Below are 22,133 nucleotides of genomic sequence, written 5' to 3'. Positions count from 1 at the left end.
TTTCTCTGTGTTCTGTGTCCTAACAACCTCTGCCCTATTCGCTTCCGGCTACGCCGTGAGGTCGCAGAGTGTTTTCCTATTTTTTGGCGTGTCACCAGGTAGTCTCAGCTGAAGTTACACCTACTAGGTAGAGTTACGGTGTTTTTAATTTTCGTTTTTAAACTACCATAATGTACCAGCTGTAGGCAACAAAGCCATTCTAGGTAATTTAAAGAGGTAGAGACGTGTGCGTGCTGCATGGTAATCTACCAACGTGCGCCTTAATCATGACCCCGTATGTACCTTTAACAATGTGTGTCCTTATTTATGACAATACAGTACTGGACTTTGCACTTGCACGTTCGTGCGTGCGCTTCTTGTCGAAGAAGCACGTCAGGACGCAGCGCGCTATATCACACGGGAGACGTCCCCCCCTCCCGCTCTGCATACAGAGGTTTGACTCGGGCAGGCTGGGCGCATATGTGAAAAAAAACGGCACAGGAAACAGTAGATGCGGGGTCTTGTTTTGCATTCAAATACTAGTGATTGCAATAAAAAAAAATTGCGCTAACGCGAAAGAGGCTTACAGAGAACGGCGCTGCTCTAGGCAGGATGATTTCTGCGAGTGCCACAGTGTAACATTTATTTCCGAGTTTCTGCGCAGGTCAGCTTGTTCCGGTGGTTTGGTGAGGAATGCTGTTTAGTTCTTTTCAATTTTTTATGTTTAATTTACGGGTGTGTTTATTTTTAGAAAAAAAATACCGCGTTCGGTTATACCGCGTCAATCATTAATTAATGGATCCGTCTTATGAAGTGCTCGACAGGGGTAAATCCAAAGTTCTCTGGCCACGGCGGCGCAGTTCAACTAAGATTCCTGTTTTTCTGAACTAAATTAAGGCGACGTTGGCCAATGAATTGCAGTTTTCATTTACTGTCGGTGTGTGTTTTTCATCTTCTCCTGCCGAAAACTGTTTTCAAATTCTAGCTGGAATCTCGTTTCGCGAGCGACTTGTACGTCTTAGAGGCCTTTAATTGCAGCCCCGAGAGTTTTAAGTGGACGTACAGTAGGTAGGTTCAGGTTTAAGGTTTGAAATTAAAGACCAGTTCCGGAGATCTGTGCATGATTCGACATGCTCTTGAGTGAAAATGTCGGGCTTACGGGTTTCAGAAAGCATTGGCATTCATGCAGAGAAAATGTGCATCTTCCCATCCAAAAAGCGTGTGCTACACGAAAGGTACTTTATTTTTAATTTATATGCGGGCAAGTTCGACTGCCGCAGTTGCGTGCAAATCAGTTTGCAGTTCGAGCAAAGTGCGACTAGTTTTAATTTCAGTATTTTTTTGCTCAAAACAATGTGGACTTTTTAAAATATTTAACCACTTCCCTTTAACCGTCTCTATATTGGAAACAGTTGTTTAGGGGAATTTCTTTTAAATCCTTCAAGCCGTATTTTGGCTTTATTTAGAAGGTAGCATGCAACGATTAAGTGGTTTTGGTTCGAGTGTTCTGTAAACCTAAGGCAAATTCATTTGAGTGGTTTTCGAAGCAGTATAGTCTGTAATGGGTTTTGAAGTTTATGTGCGTTGGGAGGGAAGGTATACACTCATGTATATTTCTCTTTTCCACCTTGAAAATGTTTGTAAGTATAGTGGAGGGTAGACTTGCAGTTTTTGGAGAAGACCCGGGCGGTTTTGCCAGCTTGTTTTAACTTGAGCCATCTGCACCCTGTCAGGTACCGGTTATTCCCTGGAGTTCTGCGTGTAAACTGCTATCATGATGGTGGCTGTGTCAAAACAATTTCCCGTTTCCCACTTTTTTTTGTCTTGAAAAAAGCAAAATAACTACAGTAGGCAGATTTCCAGACACTGTCGGATACTGCGTTGTAAGTATGTTTTTGAAAATAAACTTTCGTCTTTGAGCTTAGACTAATTTTCGCTTGTTTCATGTTCCCATTACAAGTTTCAGACTTTAGGTTGCCTCTGCGTAGATTTGGTGCTTTCCTGGGCCACAGCCTTGAAGCGAAGTGTCTACTTTTACAGGATGATATATACATTTGAGGATTTGGCCATTTTGTTTAAAGGAATTGTTGTTCTCAGACATGCAGGTTAAAGCTTGTTGATGTCACATCTGAGAACAAACAGCAGTGCTACACTTTTTTTTGTATAAAAAAAGATACACCACATGTGCTCTGAAAACAGGCACTAGTTTTTATAGTGTTAGTCTATGTGCAGCTGGAGATGAGTATTTTAAATGTGAGGTCTGTTGTGATGTAAAGAACTGAGCTGTTCTTTACAGGTGGGTATTTTTGTATTTCTTGCCGAGTATAATTGGCATTGGACTTTGGAATTGCTTTGAAATCTTGACCCTGTATGTCAGAACTGAATTAAGAAACAGTAAACAAAATATGTAGGTACATGCTGATTTGAAGAACTGCAGTATTTCACTTTAACGCAGTGTAATAATTTAAAGGGACAGATTTTGCAGAAATGTTTATGATTGCCTTGTGTGGTTGGAGCTTGCAGCAGGCTGTTAAAGAATATGAGAGAGAGCTCCGCAAGGCCTTCAGGAATTATTGTGGTGACTGACAGTTCTGGGGTACACCTCCGTTGTGGTGGTGGTAAAATCGGGCACGTCCTGATTTAAAGGACTTTACAGTGAAAGTCACAATGTGTTTTCTGCTTTAACGGTGTGTATTATTTGTTTAGCGGACACCTTTATCCAGGGTGAATGAACTACATTGTATAAGTTCAGGTGGGGAGCTGTGTCAGCATGGGTAGGCTGCAAAGGTTACCCGTGGAGCCTTCTTCAGGTGAGAGGTTCAGGTTATATTATATTGTTCACACCTGAAGAAGGCTCCACGGCCAAAACGTTGCGTTTTCTTCCTGCTTTTTTTCAGCATGGAATAAACCTATTACTTGTTACATTGTATAGATTTGTGTCCACTCTGTTGGGTATCAATCATGTGCGTAATCATCAATCATGTAAGTTAATAAAATACCAAATTAAGCTGGAAGTGTGATGCAAGGGCAGAATTGGGATAAATGAAATGGAAAGCTTTAAATCTGTATACACGGATTGTGGACACCAAGAAGCAATGAATGCAACCTCATGGCCCAGGTAGCGGACAGGAGCTACAAACAATTTCCATTGCCAGCCTAGCCTGGGAATCGGAAACACTGGAGATTGAGATTAGGATCTGAGACACGGGTGAGGTCTGCTCCTGACCATGTGAAGTTGGGCCGAGACCGAGCTTTTCTGATTACTGTGGGTAGTTTGCTCCACCACTGAGGAGAGAGACTGACTGGACTCTAAGCTGAAACATGAGTACCTGTATAATGTGACCATGGAGTAAAGCCATTTCATTTCAAAATAGAGGTGGACTTTCCTCTGCTTTCTGGATCATGTCATTAATATTGATTGAGAGGCATCTCGGTGCATCTCGATTATCTTAATGTGTTGAGTTGTTAAAGAGGAGTGTGTCAGATATAATGGGAGACGGTGGCAAAAGCTGTTGGCTTGTAGATTCTAAATGATGAATCGGGGACGGGTTTTGTACTTTCTCAATTTATCTGCAACGTTATTTGATGGTTAAATACATTTGCCAGTTTGACCCCTCCCTTATTTGAAGTTAAGGGCATGTGTGTTTTATTTCTTATTTGACAGGTCAAGTTTTAGTTTATGGTGCTGTGAATATTTCTGTCGCCAAATATCCCAGGGAAGTTTAACAGCTAATATATTATATTGTTTTAGTCCACGCCTGTTTTTCCTTTTTTTATTAATAAGCATATGTACATTAACACATCCTTTTATTTGGATTTCATCTGTATTTAGTATGCTCGAGTAAATGTCTTATTCTAAGTAGTTGTTATGCAAAATCTTCATGAATTTGTCACTGCAGTGCTTTAAGTCTTTGACCGAATGTAAGTGAAGGGGAAAAACTCTTATGTGTCATTGCTTGTGTTGAATAGCTGAAGAGCAGGAAAAAAAATCCCTTCTTAAACATCATGGAATACAATGGATTCTGAGTGAGTCAGGCTGCAATTAAGCCATGACTTTGGAAGACATTACAGGATGTCTTGCTATCTTTATGCATTCAGTAAAAATGGAAAGTGCATTTTTATGGCTTCCCTTTTGTCAGAGTTTTCCTGAAAAATACATTACCTGTCACCCACAGAGCACAGGCCTGCTGATTGTGATGTGTTAACATGTTCCCTTGCTTCCCCTAGAGAAGTAAAGGAATTTTTATGTTAGTTTAGTTTTCTCCGATGGCTCCCTCCCCACCTTATCCATGGTGCTTTACGATATGTCCAAAGTTGTTAGTCTTGTTTGCTTAATCATCAGTCATATTTTCCAGTCCCCTTCAGGCAGGTCCAAATTCACCAAGGTGCCACATCCAATACTGGTGTTTTGCCTCACAGGAAGTTTTAAATGTCATGGACTTTCGTTTTACACATGCAGAGAGAAATGTGGTTAATGATTGACTTGGGCTTGTCTGCAGCCCAGGTTCTGTGTTTCCCACATTGCTGTTTAACTGCAGTTGAGTGTTTTTGTTTCAGAAAAAAAAAGAGAAAATGGGCTGATCTCATCACTGGCGTGACTAAGGTGGGCGTCGGCCCTCAAATGCACAGCCTAAGCCATCCACACTCTGCTGTAGCAGCTGTTATGGGTGTAATGTGCTGTTAAAAGCACCACTGAGATCTGCCTGCTTACATTTTTCCACTCCCAGAGATCAACCATTTTTCCAGTTCACAGATTTTTTCCTGAAGTAGATAAATGCTGTTGTTTAAAAAAAAAAAAGCGCAACCTGTTCTGCAGAGGAGTGCTCAGCGAGGGAAGATGGCTGTCTGAGGTGTGTGAGCCCTGCTGGTGAGGAACTGTTTGGGACTGTAGTGCATTGGTCCTTGATCGCGATGGTGTTGCTTTGCTTTGGAAGGACTCCTTGCTCACCAGGTGACCAGGGAAAATGTCCCAGGTGCTGAGGAGGTCGTGATGGAAAAGAGATTATCCTAGAAAAGAGACGGAGATGGTTCTGTTGCTGTTTTTGTTTGTATCTGGAAATAAAAAACTATATTTGTTTCAAAAGGAAATGGCAAATTACTTAAGTTAGAATATGTTCGAATAAATGGACATTTTGGGATGTTTTTGGTACCTCGTAGGACCTTTCCAAATTCAGGTACCTGTTTATGTAAAACAAAAAAATACTTCTGTCATTGTAGCAGCCCAGTGTCATGGAGGGGACAGTCAGTCATGAATCTTTCCTCGGGTTATCCTTATCTTGCATTTTCAGTACACCTCTGATGTGAACTGTCCCTATCTTTGAGGTGTGTGCTAACCACCGGTCTGCTTTGTAGTAGCAAGGAAAGTGCACTTTGCTCATGGGTGTGTACTACTAGAAGTTTCAGGGTGTTTTTGTGTTTCCAGTTAAGTGTTTGGTTTTGGTTTTTTTGGTTTGAAAGAAATCAGTTCTAAGACTTTTATCTCGTTTATTCATTGCGATGGAAATCTTTTGATTTGCAGATGCTAAGGCAATGATGAAAGGTAAACAAAGTGTACTTGAATAATATGGGATGAAGCTAGAATGTGTGCCTTGCTCCCTTAGTATTACAAGGAGTCATTTTTGAGGTCTGGTTGCAAAATATTTAACCAGTCTCTCGCTGGATTGTCTCCTAATGTTAAGTAAGTGAACAGGGAGACTCTTTAAAAAGAGCAGAATGGCAACCAACTGAAAAGGGAATAGGCTGGAAAAATGATGGCTTTATCCAATTAGTTTGTACAAGGTGTGTCCTGGTTGAACCAGTTTTAGAAAACAAACATTTTTCCATTTGACATAATTTAACAGGTTCACCATTTCAAAGGCTTGACCCACGGCATTCTGTGTAGTGTCAGTGTTCAGTTTTCGTGACCGAACAGCATGGGTTGAACAGAAGACTTGCTTATTGACCTGTGGCTGCTAATCCTGGCTTGCAGTCAAGGCATCAGCTTTGTGAGCCGAGCATTCAGTGCACGGAGGCGAACAGCAGCTTCAGGCAGAGACCATTTGTTACTTTCCTTTGGAGGCTTTGAAAAATGTGTAGGTGTTACATTTTTACATTGTGACTGAGGCACAGTCTTAGCATAAAATTATTTTTTCCTACTCATTGTTAAAAAATAGAAAATATTTTTAAAAGGCAGGGCTTGTTGAATATGTGTGTGTGAAAGTTTTGAGTATTACAGTGTTACTGAGGACCTCGCTTCTCTATTGCGTAGAATAGCATGAAAAAGTGCAGCAGGGCTTCCGATGGATTTGGGGGGAAAAAAAAACTTTTTTTATTGGTATTATCGGCTGCGTACCTTAATTGTGCATGCGGCCACATAAGTACATTTTATTAATAATGTCTTTGAGATTTAAAAACTGTGGTTCATTTCTTGAATGTGTTTAGACAAGCCAGGATTTAATTCTCTAAAACTGTGATTGATGTGGGTGTAATGCAGCACTTTTTAAGGGAATGGCTAAAAGGCCAAATTATTTAGATTTAATTATTCAGTCTGAGCAGCTGCGGCATTTTCATAATTATCTGCCTGTGTTCCACAGTCGTCCTACAATGCTTTAAATTACCGAGTAGGTTTTAGAGTATAGTTAAATTACAGGTTTGATTTTGAATCGTGTATAAAGTCACTCCTCAGAAGAGCTTGGACAGCCAAGGATTTAGGAATGACTGAAAGCGTGGTATTTGAAATACTTCTTGGAAAAATGTTTTTGTTTCAGGTAGAACATGACTGTGTGTGATGAGGTTTACATCATTGTGAAGGTTTTGATGGATGAATGTTATAAAATTTGAGCTCTGCTACACTGCAGTTTAAAGGTACTGAGCTCACTTTATACACTTCTTGAAGTTTCATGCTGTTTGAAGAAGCTGAGCCGGGCGAAAGATTTCTCTTGGGAGGATGTGAGGGTTTGTTTTATTAATGTTAATGGGTAACGGTGATTAATAGACAAAAAAGAAACATCAGAAATACCTAAAGTATACGGCTTTCAGATTCTGGTTGTGATATGGACGTTTCTTTAAAAAAAGACAATATCCTGTGCTAAACCCAGTGGAAAGGGCTGCTCTGCTCCATTGGAAGAGGAGTTCAAACCCTGGGTAGCATGACCTGCACTCCCTTTAAGGTCCTATAGTGATTTAGCAGCGGAAGCAGAAACATCTTATTTGGACTTGGCATATCTAACAGCTTTCCTCTTCCAAGTTACTAAAACATTGAAAATTCACTGTGCAACTGCTTGAATCATTTTGAAATCATGCATTGGCATTAATAACCTTATAGTCCTGTTTTATGTTTCTTGCTCAGTATTGTTATTGTAAGGGTGTGGTTTCAGAGTCCTGAGTGCAGTGTGTGTTAATCTTTCTTCATATCCCTTTTGCTCCTTGTTGTTTTGGTTACTGATGTTTAGCCAGGGTATCCAAGTGAAGTAATGGTAGGGTTCTTCAGATTAGTTGTTTATTTACAGCACCCTGTTTTCTGAAAGAGCAAGCTTTCTCCAGGATGGTGTGGATTTTGATTGGGTTGTTACTTGTGAAATGTTTTGAGGAGATAAATCCTACACCTAACATGCAGGGTTGCTGCAGTATAACAAAAGGACTGATTTTTACTGGTATTGTATTTGGATGGGGTGTTCCGTTTCATTTTGTGAAGGTGGTGGTGTTTCTGGTAAACTTTTAAACCAAACTGTGCGTGAACGTCTTACAGTGACTTAATAATGAAAGTGAATTATAAACTCCTTCTCAACTGCAGTGGTAAAAAGCTGTTGGAGGTTCTGTATTTGAGAACAGTGGAAGGGGGTAATTAATAAATTGTTCCTCTGTAAATATGCAAAAGAGTAGCCAAGTCAAAAACATCCTGAATAGCAGTTCTTGAGAATGTTGCCCTAAAAGTGCATATCTGATCCGTCATACAAAAGAGTGAGATTTGCTTTTCCCTTTAAACAATCTCTGCTGTATCCATTGTTAACTGTTGGCCATTTCTGTTACTTTCCATTACAGGTTAAATTGACCTGAATTCGTGAAGAGGGACCTCAAGACCTGGTAGCATGCAAATACGGAACAACTGGGATTCTGAAGGAAGGTCATTAGTGACTGATTATTTTCTTGACCTTGTAGCTGTACCAGGTAATTACATCTGTACGGTCATGTCAGTTGTTTTTCCCTAAGCAGATGTTTAAGAAGAATCTTTACTTCTCTGGTTTGTCGCGTGTTCAAGTTGTATAAGAGGAGGTGGACTGCTGTGACTTACTGTTGAGTAACAGTTGTAGTGTATAGCCATTTTGAGGCACAGACAACCTTAAAAACAATTATTTTTAAAGCATGGTGCAAACTTTCTTACATAACTTTCTATATCCAAAGAAAACCTCCCTTCTGTGCATTAGCCCTCCAGTGAAAGTTTTCGTATCTATCAGGGTAATCTCTGGGTGCCGGCTAATTAAAGTAGAGGAATAGCAGAGCAGTGGAAGGACAGTGCATTGCATAACTTTGTGAGCTTGTAAAGCTTTTCAGATTCTGGGGCTTATAGTTCTGCTTTCCAAGTCTTTTCAGCTGCATGCCAAATGATTTAAAAATAATTGGCACTAATATTGCAAGAAATAACATTTCAGACTAAAACAGACTACAGTTGTAAAGGAAAATGTTTTTTTTCCACTTTTCTTCACTAGAATTGTAATGCATAGACTGTGAACGTGTTTCAGGACATGTATCCGTAATGTGTGGGTTCAGTGCTGGGAGGTGCAACACACATTTTCTGATCCACATCATCTCTTCTGATTCCGTGGTTCTCTGGTGCCTTGAGACGGTCTCACCTGTGTGTCTGGGCAACAGTTTGGGAAGCCCTGGCTCATAGTGTGTCTGCTGGAGCTGTACATTGTCATTGCTGAGTCACAGGGTTCTGTCTGGACTCCGCTATATTCGTGTTTTTGTATAGTAAGCTGTGGGAGGAGTTACTAACTTTTATAATCAACGTCTTGGGAAAGTGCTTCACCAGCACACCAGAAGTATTGATTATCTCAGCCATATATAGGCATGTGAATCGACATTCACTTCCCATTGGCTGCATGAACTTTTTTTTTCGTATTTTTTTTTGCAGGATCTGTCAGCAGAAGAGCTAAGCCAGCTTGCCTGTAGCGCAGCAGCTGTTTAGGTGAGCAGCCAAGGTGTTTGTTGCACTGGTTACACTGCACAGAGCAGGAGCAGAGTTTTAAGATCCAAGGACTGGAGCTCCAGAGGCTGAAACAGTGGACCTTTTGTGCCGAAACGAGGGAATCACCTCTGGACTGGAATGAGGAAGTAAGAAGGTGTAGGGAGAAATCAGTAATGTCAGGGATCTTGATCTTCTGTAACTTTGAGGTCAATTAAGATAGAGCCAGACAGTTTCTCCAGAGGAGGCTGTGCCAACCTAACGCAGGCGGGGCGTAGGGCATCGGTAGGCAGCGTTGGCTGCCAGTTGAAAAAGAAAGCAATTACGAAGCCCTCTATTCACCCGTTTGTTCTTGCCAAGCAGCCTTCTGTGCCATGTCATCCGTTCGGCAGGGGTTTGACACTGTCTGAGTGTGTGTAGCGTTGCATCCGCTGGGCTGAATGTGTTTTTTGTGAGGGCAGGGCGGATGGAAAGTAACCTTTTCGGACTTTGTTGGCTACAGTTCCAAAACCTGCTTTTGTTTGAGCTTATCTTGTCTTCATGGCTGACATGCTGCTTTGAAAACAAACTAGTGCCTTGTTCTCCAGAGAGAGAGAGAGCGAGAGAGCAAGAGAACACGAGAGCTCCTTATTTTAGCCTTTTTCTGGCGAAAGGCTGTATGCATTCAGCATTTTTTGGGGATCTGTAATCTGATCTTTTTTTAAATAAGTGGCATTTGCAAGGCTGGCAAACTTTTGCTATTGAAGTATGTACGTGCACAAACTGTACCTCATGTTTCTCACTTATTTTTTATAACGGGGTTTCTTTGGTGAATATGTGAGAGATCTGGAAAAGGCAGAGTATTGTAGACTATAATCAGTTCAAACTGTTGCCTGCAGCAGTCCAGGGAATTGGTGGGGTTTTTTTATTGTGTTTTATAACGGATTATAGAGGCTCTGAAACTGATTTGGCAAGAGTTGGCCCGTGTTGAATGGAAGCAACATAAATGGAGTATTATTTTAGTTTAAAGTTCTGTGGGTTTTGGAACTCCTTTTTGTTTCCCGCTGAATGAAAACAATTAAAATTGAAATGCAAACTATAAGGAAAACAGTACTTAAAGGTTTTTGCTCAAGGAACTGTTCAGAGAAAACTGAAGTAGTGTTCTGTTATTCTGAGGTTTTAGGGGAACGATGTGTTTATAGACCTCGTGGTATTGCAGTTGTCTTCAGAAATGTGAAGAAGGTGCTTTATTTAATGCATAACTGGGAGAATCTGTTGTCAGGTCCATCAGAAAGGTATTGGACTGCATTATTCCAAACCTCATCCATGTGCTATAGCATGTTCTTTAATTCCTTAAGAAGCTTTATGTTCAATTTGTTTATTGGTTTTTCAGAAAAAAATAAGAATCTACATGGTACCATATACTATAATGAGCAAATGTGAACAACCATCATAGCGTGACAGACTTGGTACCTAAACAGATTGTGTAAATTCAACAATAATCTAAAAATGGGAATAAAGGAGGTGAAAAAAGGAAACCAGAGATGTGTACTTATGACGAAATATTCAGTGGATATTCGATTTGTTGTCTCAAAGGTATTAGGCCAGAAAACCTGGGGAATAATTTTTCCAATTGGAAATGTTTAAATAAAAATGACTACAGAAGAAATCATTCTAGTACATGTTTATTTTTCCTGGCCCTTGATCATCTCACTGGCACAAAGTGCGGTAAGGTGTGATTCGAAATATGTTGTCACGGTGTACAAAAAATATGGTATTCCCTAGACCTTGTCCAGAGTTTGGGCCATTCAGAGAGCTCGGAGCGCTGTTGTAACGTTTGTTTGTTTGTATTTCTTGTGCAGTGTGGGGTTTGCGTGAAGGAGGAGGTCACCCGTGGCCAGTCTGAGCAACACCGTGCAGTCTGTGCTGGGGGGAGGAGCCCACAGCCTTGAGGAAATGTGATTATATCATGAGTTCCCGCCGAGCTGCCCCCTACAGGGAACAACGCAAACCTGTAGCTCCTTCCACGCTCCACCCTGCTTGGCGGTGAGTTGTTGCACACGTGCTGCACTCCGACGGCGTTCGTACCAGAGCCGTAGCTGTTTCCTCAGGTGTGTAGCAGAGAACAATCATCGTAATTGTTTCCAGTAGAGTGGCGGGCAGCCACAGGGCTGAGGACTGTATGTGCACCTTGGAGATGTAGATTGTAGCCTCAAAAGTACTCCTATATAAACTGCACTGTTCGGTTTAATAATGCTAGAACAGTTTCTTTAAGAAAGGATCCTTTTGATTTTCCACTTTTGTGTTAATTCCTTGGTTGGGGGGTATGTGGCCCTTGAGGCAGTTAGAGGGCCTCATCAATGCATTTTGGGCTGTCTGCGATTGTTTCAAAGCCTCCTTCCTCACTGGCTCAACTGAATTATAAGGTACAGGAAAATGGAGTGCACAGATTTTGTGGAAAAGATTTGGTTTAGAAGTGTACTTATGGTTTATTAGTATATATGAAGATGTAATATGTTTGTATTACAAGTGTTTCGGTTATGAGTATATGTGAAAGTGGGAGCTCTGACAATATCAATTTGAAAAAGGCTCAGAAATCTGAAGTAAAAAGCAGTGTTAAATGCTTTTCATCTTTCTATGCATGTCTGTGTTCATTTGAATTAAGTTGAGGACGGTACTGCTGCATTGTGGTTAATTGCATAAAAAACTTTGATGGTTTGTGGAAACGATCGCACAGATACACGTTTTTCTGATTATTTAGATAAATGGAAGTAGTTTGTAGCTTACACAGTCAACCTTGTAAAAAGTAGTTGAACTATTCAATAGATTAAATAAAATGAGCTGAACCTTACTTTTATTACATTTTCTTTACTGCATTCCAGTGTTTTCCCTCATGCAAAAATGTTTTAGAAAAGTGTTGTAAACAAACATTCAGTTCAGTATACCAGTCACAGTTTAGTCTTCATTGTCTTTTGTAAATAAGTGGAATAGCTTTGGGTGGCAGTTTGAATTTCATCTGTGTAAGGGTTTCACAAGCAGAATTTGAATAGACTGGAAACAATAACTCAAATTTTCCTCCGGTGCATAAACTGGTATTGTGAATTAAAACAAACAAGCATGCATGAACGAATAGTATTCAGAAATTAATTTTTAGAGACGATACGGTTTGATTGTTAGAATTACATAAGCACTGAGGTCACCAATTTCATAACTGATTCCAACTTTTATTTTAAGGAGTAAGGACTTAGAGTACTGGATTCCTAGTTCAAATCGACATGCTAAACTACTTGGTGCTTCTGCTTTGTGTGAGTGTGCGGGTTATTGAAAAGTCGTTGCAGTTACTGTACCCTTTCGTGTTCCACCCTGCTGTAAACTGCGGCATTCTTTGACACGTGCTTGCTCGCTCAGGAGAGCCGTTTCTGTTGGAGAATGGGGAACAGAATTTGATCCAAAAGTAGGGCTGAATCCGCTGGAAGAGGCTCTCTGGTCTGCAGTTTATTACATAAACGGTTGGGCCTTTTATTTAAAAAAAATGAGCAGTCCTGATAGATGGTTGCTTTGAATGCAGCTATAGTACTGATTGAATGGTACAACACGCAAGAGTTTACTAACTAAATTAAAAACCTTTTATTTAAATACTACAAGTAGGTAATGTTAGCAGTTTCACCCCATTGTCCACCACCATGTATCTTTTTTTCTTCAGTGCCATAGTTTCCTCAGGCCCGTTTCTTTCTAAGGAAAAAGTGACATGCGCACTGGAGAGGATGTTTTTGCCGGCTTAGTTTGTGATGTGAAGAATTTTTAGGCATAGTGCCCCTTCCTGTTTAAAACTTTGCTCACATGTTTATTATTCATTGTGGTTTTTGGATCTTGTACTCTTGTTTCAATGAATAAGGTTTTTCTCATTTCGGAGGACTGGGCACCTTCCTAGACTGTTATATACAGAGTGCTTGTGGCTGCCCATGACAGGAGTTCCCCATCCTGGGGACCCAGAAACCACCTGGTTTTTGTTCCACTTGATCACTTCGATAATCTGCCCTTAATTAACCTAATTATAGATTTAGTTTGAACTTTTAGTTGCTAAACATGTAGGAGGCCTCTTAGCCATTGTTTCTTAATGTGTCACTAATCTTTGAACAGAAGAAATCTTGCAGAGGTTCTAACCAGGCAATTTGTTAGCTCAGTTAAGGAGTCATGTACTGTAAGTATAGAACTCAGCTGCAATGAAAACCTGCAGGTATGGAGGTTCCTAGGACTGGAATTGGGAACTCCTAACCCCTGTGATGTTTCTAGTACAAAGCTCTGTAAGGATGCACTGTTAACTTAAATTCTGCACAACATTTTTGTTCAGGAGTTTGACTAAATTTATTGTATCCTTTAACACTCCCAGGGTGACTAACTTTCTACTGCTGTTTTTTCATCGTTGCTTACTGGAAGGTATTTCAAATTTCTAAAACTAGACTTCAATGTTTGAGCGTTTACTCATACTTTAAATGTCAGGCTTTCTTTAAACATTTGAGAAGGTAGTACCGGAATTGTTTATCTACTTCCCTGATTTATGTTCTGTATGTTTGCCAAATTTTAAGCAGCAACTGTTTTTTTTTTCTTCGAAAGCACCATTATCCCAGCAGAACAAAACTCGTTATTGATTTACAAGACGAGGGACGGAAATAATAAGGACCCTGTATACCCTCTGCCTTTGTTCAGAAACATAAATGGTTCAGCTAGCTAATGAAGTTGTGCAGCGTAAACATAATACGTACATACTGGGCCCATTCACACTGTGCATTTAGATAACTTGATACCCTCCATCATTCTTTGTTCTCCATGTAGCTTAATCCTGTATTTGAAACGGTAAATTGCTTTAGTATCAGGTTTAGTGAATTCCATGAAGATGTCTGGAGAACATAATGAAACATGCAGCAGACAAAACCAGAGAGACATTTGTTACACGTGTGAGTTTGCTAATATGGAAACTAAATTTGCATCAAATATTTGGATTAAATCTTTCATCTCCCAGTAATCTCCAGGAATTAGTTTCTCTTGAGTGATATTTTGAAAGGAATTTCAGCTCCTCCTTTTCGTCTGAATTGAAAGCACTTGGTGTTCAGCAGAACTTGAAGCGCATCACAGACTGGAAGGACTGTAAACATGCCAGATTAATTCCCAACTGTCAGCGGTTTGGAGGAAAAAAAAATACTAGCTTTTACACAATGCAGGGCTTGGCTACCTCCACATTTGCCTTTTTTTGTCTCGAACTGGCTTGCTGATTGTGGATTTGTGAGGGGTGTTCCGCTCATGCAGTGGCTTTGAGGGCAGGGAGCAAGTTTGGTTTCTCTCAGACGCCAAGTTTATCTCTCAAAATGCTTAGCAGTGCTTCATGAAAACCTGCTGGGATAATATCTGCGCTACTGGAACTGCTGAAAATTTGATACCAAGTGCCTTCATACTAGTTTCCATAGAAGTCTCTGAAAATCTGCTGTAAACAAAAGGAAGTTGCCCATTGCAAGTGGCAGCTGCTCAGAGTCGTTTGTCAGCTGATGGACAGGAGGGGGTACTACATGTGTAATGGTGGCACTGTGAAAGTCCAGCAGAGAGAGTGTTGATCAGCAGTCCCTGTTATTGGTGCTAACAGTGAGTGGCTGGGGTGGCATGTGTCAAATATAAATCAGCTACCGGGTCTCCCAGTCATGTCCTCTCACTCCTCTTAGACAGGTCATCCTGTAGGTGAAACTGTTCCCTTGTGAGAGTAAAGGCTCATTTTGGCTCATCGGTCAAACACTTGTGCCACCCCTCCCCCTTCCAGAGAATGCCAGCCCAAATTTGGTCACAGTGACTTGTCCTTGTCCCCCAGCAGCCCCTGCCTGAGGATTGCCTTATAAGACTTTGGAGGCCTTGGTTTTCCCGTAAGGTGGTTGCTCCTGTTCTGTGCTATAGATGGATCTGCTGGGAGGTTTCTGTGGGTTTTGTTGCTGTGGGAAGGTAAAATGTCCCAGCTGTGCCTGGCTAGAGTAGGTCAAGTCACTTTCTGTCAGGAAAAGGTGAGAGACCAGCAAAACAGACAGGTGTGTTTAAAACGTATACTCGGCTTCAGCCCCTTTTCATTTAAGGTGGGTGCTAGAATTCAGAGGATCTCTTTGTTCTGCTTCCGAGCACCTTAAGCAATCCTTCAAAAGGATGTTTCTAAGTTCAGGTGGTTTTGAACAGAATCTTGTGACAGACTGGACTTCTGTTTTAAGCTTTTTTTATGAAAGGGCTAGCAGAGGTCAGGTTTTGAATGACTGTAATAATTTTCAAATGTTAATCACTCTGAAAACTGCAGAAGTTATTAAATGGGGGGGGGGGGGGAAGAACGCTTAGATAAATTGATTTTATGGGATGTGCAAAGGGAGGCGTCATTTGCGTTTTGTGGAAGGTTCTCTCCCACTTTTGCCCTTATCTGCAAAGTGATGTTGTTCTGATATACAAAGCAAGAATGATGGTTCCGTTATCACTATTGGAAAGTATTCATCATCATTGAAGGATAAAAACAATTCATATTCTTATGATTTTATATTTTATTTCTTTTTAAGCAGGCATTTTAAGTTATTGAGCTTCATTCTTAAACTATTGTTTCCTTCGTGTTTGAGATTCCTCTATCACTAAAGGAGATGCTTTAGTGGGGGTCCATATTTGTCAAAATAATTGCCATCACCTGTCAGTTGTTGAGTGCAGGGGCTGTGGTTTGATTTCAGTATATGCTCATTTTGAAGGAGTGTGTTGCATTTAGGTTGCTACACACTCCTTGTCATAGTGGTACATCAGATAATGTGGAGCACCTAGTGTTCTGCAATACTGGGAATTAGGAATCCACTGGTAGGTTTTTCAGGGGCTCTGATTAATAGTTTTGTGTGGATCACCAGTGTAGCTGATTTCTGGGTGAATTAGAATGTCTTCAGAGCAGAATAAATGAACATTATTGTATTTATTCTTTTATTTTTGCTAGCACCATTTATTTATTTTTTAGATTTTCTGTTGGGAAATTGACTTTGTAAGTCTTGTAAGTCAGGGTATAATAAACTAATGACTATTGCTGCCAATTCTATAGAATTATATTAATATGACCATTTATTTTGTGAAATCCTCTTAAGTTTGTAGTGTTAAATAAGAAAAAAATACAACAAATTTCGTGTTATTAAGTGAGGTGAATATTTTACACTACTCATTCCTATAGCTCTGAAGTGATTTGATAAAGGTGGCTAAAAATAAAGTTGTCACTGAATTTTTGCTTTGTCAGGTATAAGTGTAGGTTTTAGTTGTAGAATGGAGGTCATAGTTCTGCATGTTGTGTTTATGATTTATCAAAAAAATCCTTTTTGTTTTTCGAGAAATGTGTTCATTCTCAGATGCATCATGCAGGTATCACAGATGGTGCCATTTAAAAAAAAAGACATTTACAGGAAATGCAGGCTTTAGTGGGATTTGAAATGTTATTCATAATAATGCTGGTATAAATGGTATTCATGCTATAGTTCATAGCTTGATACCTTTATAGCCTGTGTGAAATATAGGTGGAAGACATGACTTATGCTTTGCTCCTTACCTTCTCATTAAATGCATGTTTGAATTTCAGCAAGTGGGCATCGGTGCTTTTTGTGTACTGCTGTTGAAGATTAACTGAGACAGGGAAGTTATGTAAGGTCAGCCCCCCATCCCCCGGGACTGGGTGAACCTCAGTTTGAGAACATATTTTGTCTTGCTGCAGAGAAAGGCAGGAAGCAGACAACTGTTCCACCAATATTGTGGTGTCCTATAAATTGTTTTCTTAAGAGTGACACAGTCCGAACAAAAGGCAGCGTCTGGCACGGAGAGAACTTTTCCTGGCACCTCAGACCCTCCTGATTGCCAAGTTTAGCGCAATGTCTTTTTCTGCACATTATCTTGCTACGTAATTCTTCCATGTATAGTTTTTCTTGCTGTACAGGAGAACTTGCAGGGAGTTTCTGTACATTTACTGTGATAAAATTGTTTACAGGAATCGAGTGAGTTGGTACAGTATGTGCCGTCTGATGTAGTGAACTGTCCCTTTGAAATTGTAACTTTACTCCAGAGCTTTTGGCTACCGATAGCTCATGAGATAACCTTAATGCATTTGAAATCCGTGAGTCATGGTTTCATTACTTTTTGTCAGTTTATACTTGAAGCACTTACATTTTGTCTGTTTTTTTTGTTTTTAGGTTTGCAGTTATGCACCTTAAGCCATATCCCAAGTTTCAAAAGAAAGAGCTGACGTTGGAGACAAGCCAAGATAACCTAAGAGGCCTTCTCTCAAGCCAGCAGGGTGCGCCGAGGACGGACAGACGTGCAAACACCCGCAGCACACATCAGCCCTGCTCCCCGGGGGGTGCGCCTAGTAACGGGACAAGCTGTCGGCGGTCTTTTGGAGTGCAAGCCGCTCGTGCTTTCTGCAGCAGCCCCAGCTCCAGTTTCGGTGCTGACACTCCCTGTTTCCGGGGCAAGAGCAGCAAGGTGCTCTCTGCAAACACTACAGAGCCCTTACTGCTGGTCTCCTCCACATCCGAGCCAGACAGCTCCCTCACCTTTCACCAGGTGGAGGAAGGAGACGGCCCTCTGGACATCTGGGCAGTGATCAAGCCAGGGAACACCAAGGAGAAAATTGCAATCTTTGCTGCACACCAATGCAGCAACACCAGTAGCAGCAGCAGCAGCAGCAGCAATGTCACCATCAGTAATGGCAGCAGCAGCCGGACAGCCTCCATGAAAATTAAGGGCAGCTGGGATGTTGAAGGTTCTGTGGCCAAACGCAGGAAAAGATCGGCAGACCCAGACAAATCCAAGGCCACAGAGCAGCAGTTACCGAGTAGGACAAGGGATTGTGGAGCAAAGCAGATGCCTGTGGCAGCAGTAAGTTGCCTGCCCTCTAAAGATGGGGGAGAGCAATCTTACAGAGTGATCAATCTTACCGAGGGGAGCAACATGGAGGAAGGAGAGGATGGAGGGAAAGCACTGTCTGTTGTTGAGATGGTGGCTTACCTTGAGCAGAGAGCCAATGCTCTGCACATGGACTGCACCAAGTACAGCTCTGGGCGTAGCTCTGGGTCCATTGCACCGTCAAAGGGAGGGCTGATGACAGAGAAACAAGGCAGCAGTGCTGCAGATGATCAGAGGAGCCCTGAGGAGATGCAGGGAGAGTGTGTTAGGGTGTTGGAGATGGTGGCCAAGTTGGAGTCGGAGTGCCTGAAACGGCAGTGTGAGAGAGAGGCAGGAGGGCTGTCTCGGAGCAACAGCCTTCGCAGGAACGTGGGTAGGGTGTTGCTGACATCAGGAGAGTCTTCCCCTGCTTCCACACAGCAAGAGACAGGTCATAAACCCTCACCAACTTGCCAAGAGCCCCTGTCAAAAAACCACAACCTGGCGGAATGTCCTTCTAACCCCCTGGCTAACAACAGTGGCAAAAATATAAGCCGTCCCGATCACTGTGAAGGTGCACCTTTTGAAACCATTGTTACAATCTACAGAGAAAAGGGATATGGAACTAACAGTTCTGAGTTGACTACCATTGATAACAGAGTACAGAGCAGCTTGGATACCAATGATCCAGTGAAGCAGGAACAGCAGGAAGGGGCCTGTGCCGCAGAGCTGTCCTTCGTTAAGGTGGTGGACCCGTGCATTGAACCTGGATTGCAGCCGGAAACGCGGATGGAGAGCGAGCCCCACGTCAGTTACCGTGAGGAGCCGCTTCCAGGGATGCTGTTTTTCAAACAGAGTTCAGCGCCAGCTGCTCAGAACCTGCCCTCACATTCGGCACAGGAAATTCTGCAGCAGCCTAAGGATTCCCAGACCACCGCGACATCCAGCGATTCCAGGCGGGACCAACCCGGGCCCGAGGAAGTATCAAACGCACGAGAAGAGGGGGAGGGAAGCTGTGTAGGTCAGGACCGCTTGCCTTTCCCTCTGAGACGGCTGGTTTCCCATGAGTTCCTGGAGGCGCGGTTCAAGATCCAGCAGCTGCTTGAGCCCCAGCAGTACATGGCCTTCCTGCCACACCACATCATGGTCAAGATCTTCTGCTTCCTGCCCACCGAAACACTCGCGGCCCTCAAGTGCACCTGCCAGTACTTCAAGTTCATTATCGAGAGCTACGACGTGCGGCCTGCCGACTCCCGCTGGGTTCGAGACCCGAGATATAAGGACGACCCTTGCAAGCAGTGTAAAAAGCGCTACGGGCGCGGCGATGTGTCACTCTGCCGCTGGCACCATAAGCCCTATTGCCAAGCCTTGCCCTATGGACCTGGCTACTGGATGTGCTGCCATGGCTCCCAGAAGGACACCCCAGGCTGCAATGTGGGGCTGCACGATAACCGCTGGGTCCCAGCCTTTCACAGCATTAACATGCCAATCTACAAGAAAGTGAGGGACACTGAGGAGGAGACTTAGCAGGGTCCAGAGTGGGTGATTTTAACCGATTGGCCTTTTTGTGTGTATGTGGGCGTGCACGCATGTGTGTTGTAGATTGTGACCAGGTTGCTGACACTAATGAGGAATCACTGGATCTCTTCCAGTTAGTCCGGATAATCTGAAGAGCGGTTTTTCATTGTATGCGAACATTTGTTAAACCGCTTAAAAAATGCAAAACATAAAGGTGATTCTGCCATTCTCTTCTGAATCGGAGACAAGGTAATTTTTAATGAATCTGTTCCTCAAAGAATTGTTAGGACTTCTACATGCAGAATGCATTTTTTGAAATTTCCGGTACTAGCGCTTTTCTTCTTTCAGAGAGCATTAATTTATGATTAAGAAATTATCTTTTCAATGATGCTTTAAAGCCTATGTTTACAGATGGATCTGACAATTATTTCTGAGTAGGTCTTATAATACATTGACTACTAAACCGTATTTGTTTTCTTTGCTATAATCCTGTGCCAGATGTTGCAGCATACAAAGTATGCTGCATGTTTTACTTGGTTCAGATGCATTGAAGGAAGATAAAAGGTTAGAAAGTTGAATATCCTTACCTGGTATAAATGGCATGAACATTTTTTAAAGCCATATAGCATTCAAGGATTTCTGCAGTTATTTCTTTATTCAAACTTTACATGCAAATGACCCTTTTTAAAGGATTTGTAATGTGAATTTAGCATTTTTTTTGCTTGCTTTGTAAAACAATATAATATAATCTGCTTACAATTTCAAACATTTTCTTCTATTAGGGCCTGTCCTGACCAGTGATGGCGTTGTTAGTGTGAGAACCTGCGTTTTTTTTTTTGAATGGGACATGTTTCTAACCCTGTTATGTTTACATTGTATATAATACTGAATCATATCCATACAGGGTAAGGAATGATGCATGCACAGTACTTGAGAAAAGATCTACCTTCAGTGGGTAGAATTCCTCATTTTACCCCTGTTGTGGATGTATTTAAAAATAATCCAAGTTGTAAATATAGATTACAGAGCTGGCACAGCCACCTAACCTCTACAATGCAGCTAACGTAGCCTTGCGACAGTAAGCGATTTTTGTGTTTTATGGGTATTTTTAAAATGTTATTATCCCATGTATAATAATCCTATGTTTCTGAATGGAAACATAAAAATGGAGAGGGTTATTAACTTGGTTCCGTTCTTTATAATGGCTTAAACTGGATGCATTCTGAAAATGAGGATTTATTAAATGGACGGTTAACAGATTGAGGGCAAAACAATTTTAAAGCATTATTGTATAATGACCTGTTATAAGAACATAATTGTTCCTGCCTTTAGGGGCATTTTACTTCAATAAAGTGTGCATTCTTAGGTCTTGTCAGCTATTGTTTTGGTGATGCTTTATGCTTTTTTTCCTTGACAGTGTGATTTTGTTGCTGAAATTGTCAAAAAAAAAGGGTCAAGGCAAAAAACACTGGTGAATTTTACAGAGAGGATAAGCATTAAATTAAGCAGCTCCTGGGAGTCTTTCCTTCACTCCCAACAAAGAGAAGGAAAAGGCCTTAATGAATGAGGAGGGGGGGTGGGGGGGTGGCCTGATGTCCCAGAATGAATCTTGAGGATTTGACTTCAAGTCCTAGACTGTGGTCTGTTTTTCGAAGGATATTGATGTCTAAAATAAAGAACATTTAAAAACGTACGTGGTGTTATTACTGATGAAGATAAATTAAATGGAGAGGGTAGACCCACCTGCGTGAAGTATTCCATTCTTACACAAGGGTTTCACTTTAGGTGACATGACAGGAACGGTCTGACTTAAGTGGTATTACATTGATCAAACTATTCACTTTCCTTGAGCACATCTTTGGAAAAACAGCCAGGACTGGGCAGATGAAGTGAGTGACCTTCTTCCTCTCTGGGTTGAGGGTTAAATACGAAGCTCACACTGGTGGTTATTTTATACCTCAGTAGGTGGTAGACCAATACTTCTGTCTCCACATCTTTCATTCTGTCACTTAGAAGCACTCAAGTTAATTACACTTTTTAAGAACAATTTCCTAACTTTCCGGATCTTGTCCACAAAATGCAAATAGGCATTCCTTTTTTAAAATTCATAATCCATAATCAACTGTGCAGCTCTTAAGGAGTTCACAATTGAGAATGATGAATATCTAAATATTCCAGTCTAAATGTAAATATCACTGTTTTATGATTGTTATAAAGACGGAGTTGGATGCATATTGTCACTTGTCTCAGATAAAACAGGCCAGTCCTTTTTACTTTTGAAGTTCCCGGCAAAAATATGAACTAAGATTAGTAATTATGTCTCTTGGTGTAATTTTTAATCTGTTTTGTACCACTAAAACTGTGTTGGGGAGACTTTGTTTTCATGTTCCTTAGTACAGAGTACAAAATACAACTTGCTCTACCTGTGATGTATTGTAATTTTAGGAAACCCATTTCTACCTGCCTATCAGTTTGTGGCCTTATTGAATTCCACCTTAATTGAGATGAGCAAATATTTACACTGAATAAGGATTGTTAAATAAAAAAGAGAGGTACCTGATCTTTTTTTGTTTGAGCTGTTTTA

The 22,133-nt window shown here is 41.3% G+C and overlaps 1 protein-coding gene across 12 annotated transcripts; it reads left to right on the top strand.

Annotated features, from left to right (window-relative positions):
• The first annotated feature begins 410 nt into the window (after positions 1-410).
• fbxo34 (F-box protein 34) lies at positions 411-22,109 on the top strand. Of its 12 annotated transcripts, none has more exons than XM_015350720.2 (5): positions 411-433; positions 7,999-8,124; positions 9,092-9,145; positions 10,984-11,167; positions 17,338-22,109. In XM_015350720.2, the coding sequence occupies exons 4-5, from the start codon at positions 11,091-11,093 to the stop codon at positions 19,556-19,558; spliced, it is 2,298 nt and encodes a 765-aa protein (XP_015206206.2). In that variant the 5' UTR covers positions 411-433; positions 7,999-8,124; positions 9,092-9,145; positions 10,984-11,090; the 3' UTR covers positions 19,559-22,109. The 12 variants fall into 12 exon arrangements, with proteins under 12 accessions (XP_015206206.2, XP_015206202.2, XP_015206203.2 ...); XM_015350716.2 differs by lacking the exon at positions 411-433 and adding an exon at positions 440-665; XM_015350717.2 differs by lacking the exon at positions 411-433 and adding an exon at positions 709-1,047.
• Positions 22,110-22,133: the final 24 nt, after the last annotated feature.

The sequence above is a fragment of the Lepisosteus oculatus genome, chromosome 8, assembly GCF_040954835.1.
Source record: "Lepisosteus oculatus isolate fLepOcu1 chromosome 8, fLepOcu1.hap2, whole genome shotgun sequence".
NCBI classification, from domain to species: Eukaryota; Metazoa; Chordata; class Actinopteri; order Semionotiformes; family Lepisosteidae; genus Lepisosteus; species Lepisosteus oculatus.
Note: the sequence above shows the minus strand (reverse complement) of the source record. Positions and strands in the feature narration are given on the sequence as shown.

Excerpts from the sequence above, each read along its gene's own strand:
- fbxo34 (XM_015350720.2), top strand. The coding sequence starts at position 11,091 with ATGAGTTCCCGCCGAGCTGCCCCCTACAGGGAACAACGCAAACCTGTA. Across the intron at positions 11,168-17,337 it reads ACGCTCCACCCTGCTTGGCG|GTTTGCAGTTATGCACCTTA; the intron begins GTGAGTTGTTGC and ends TTTTGTTTTTAG.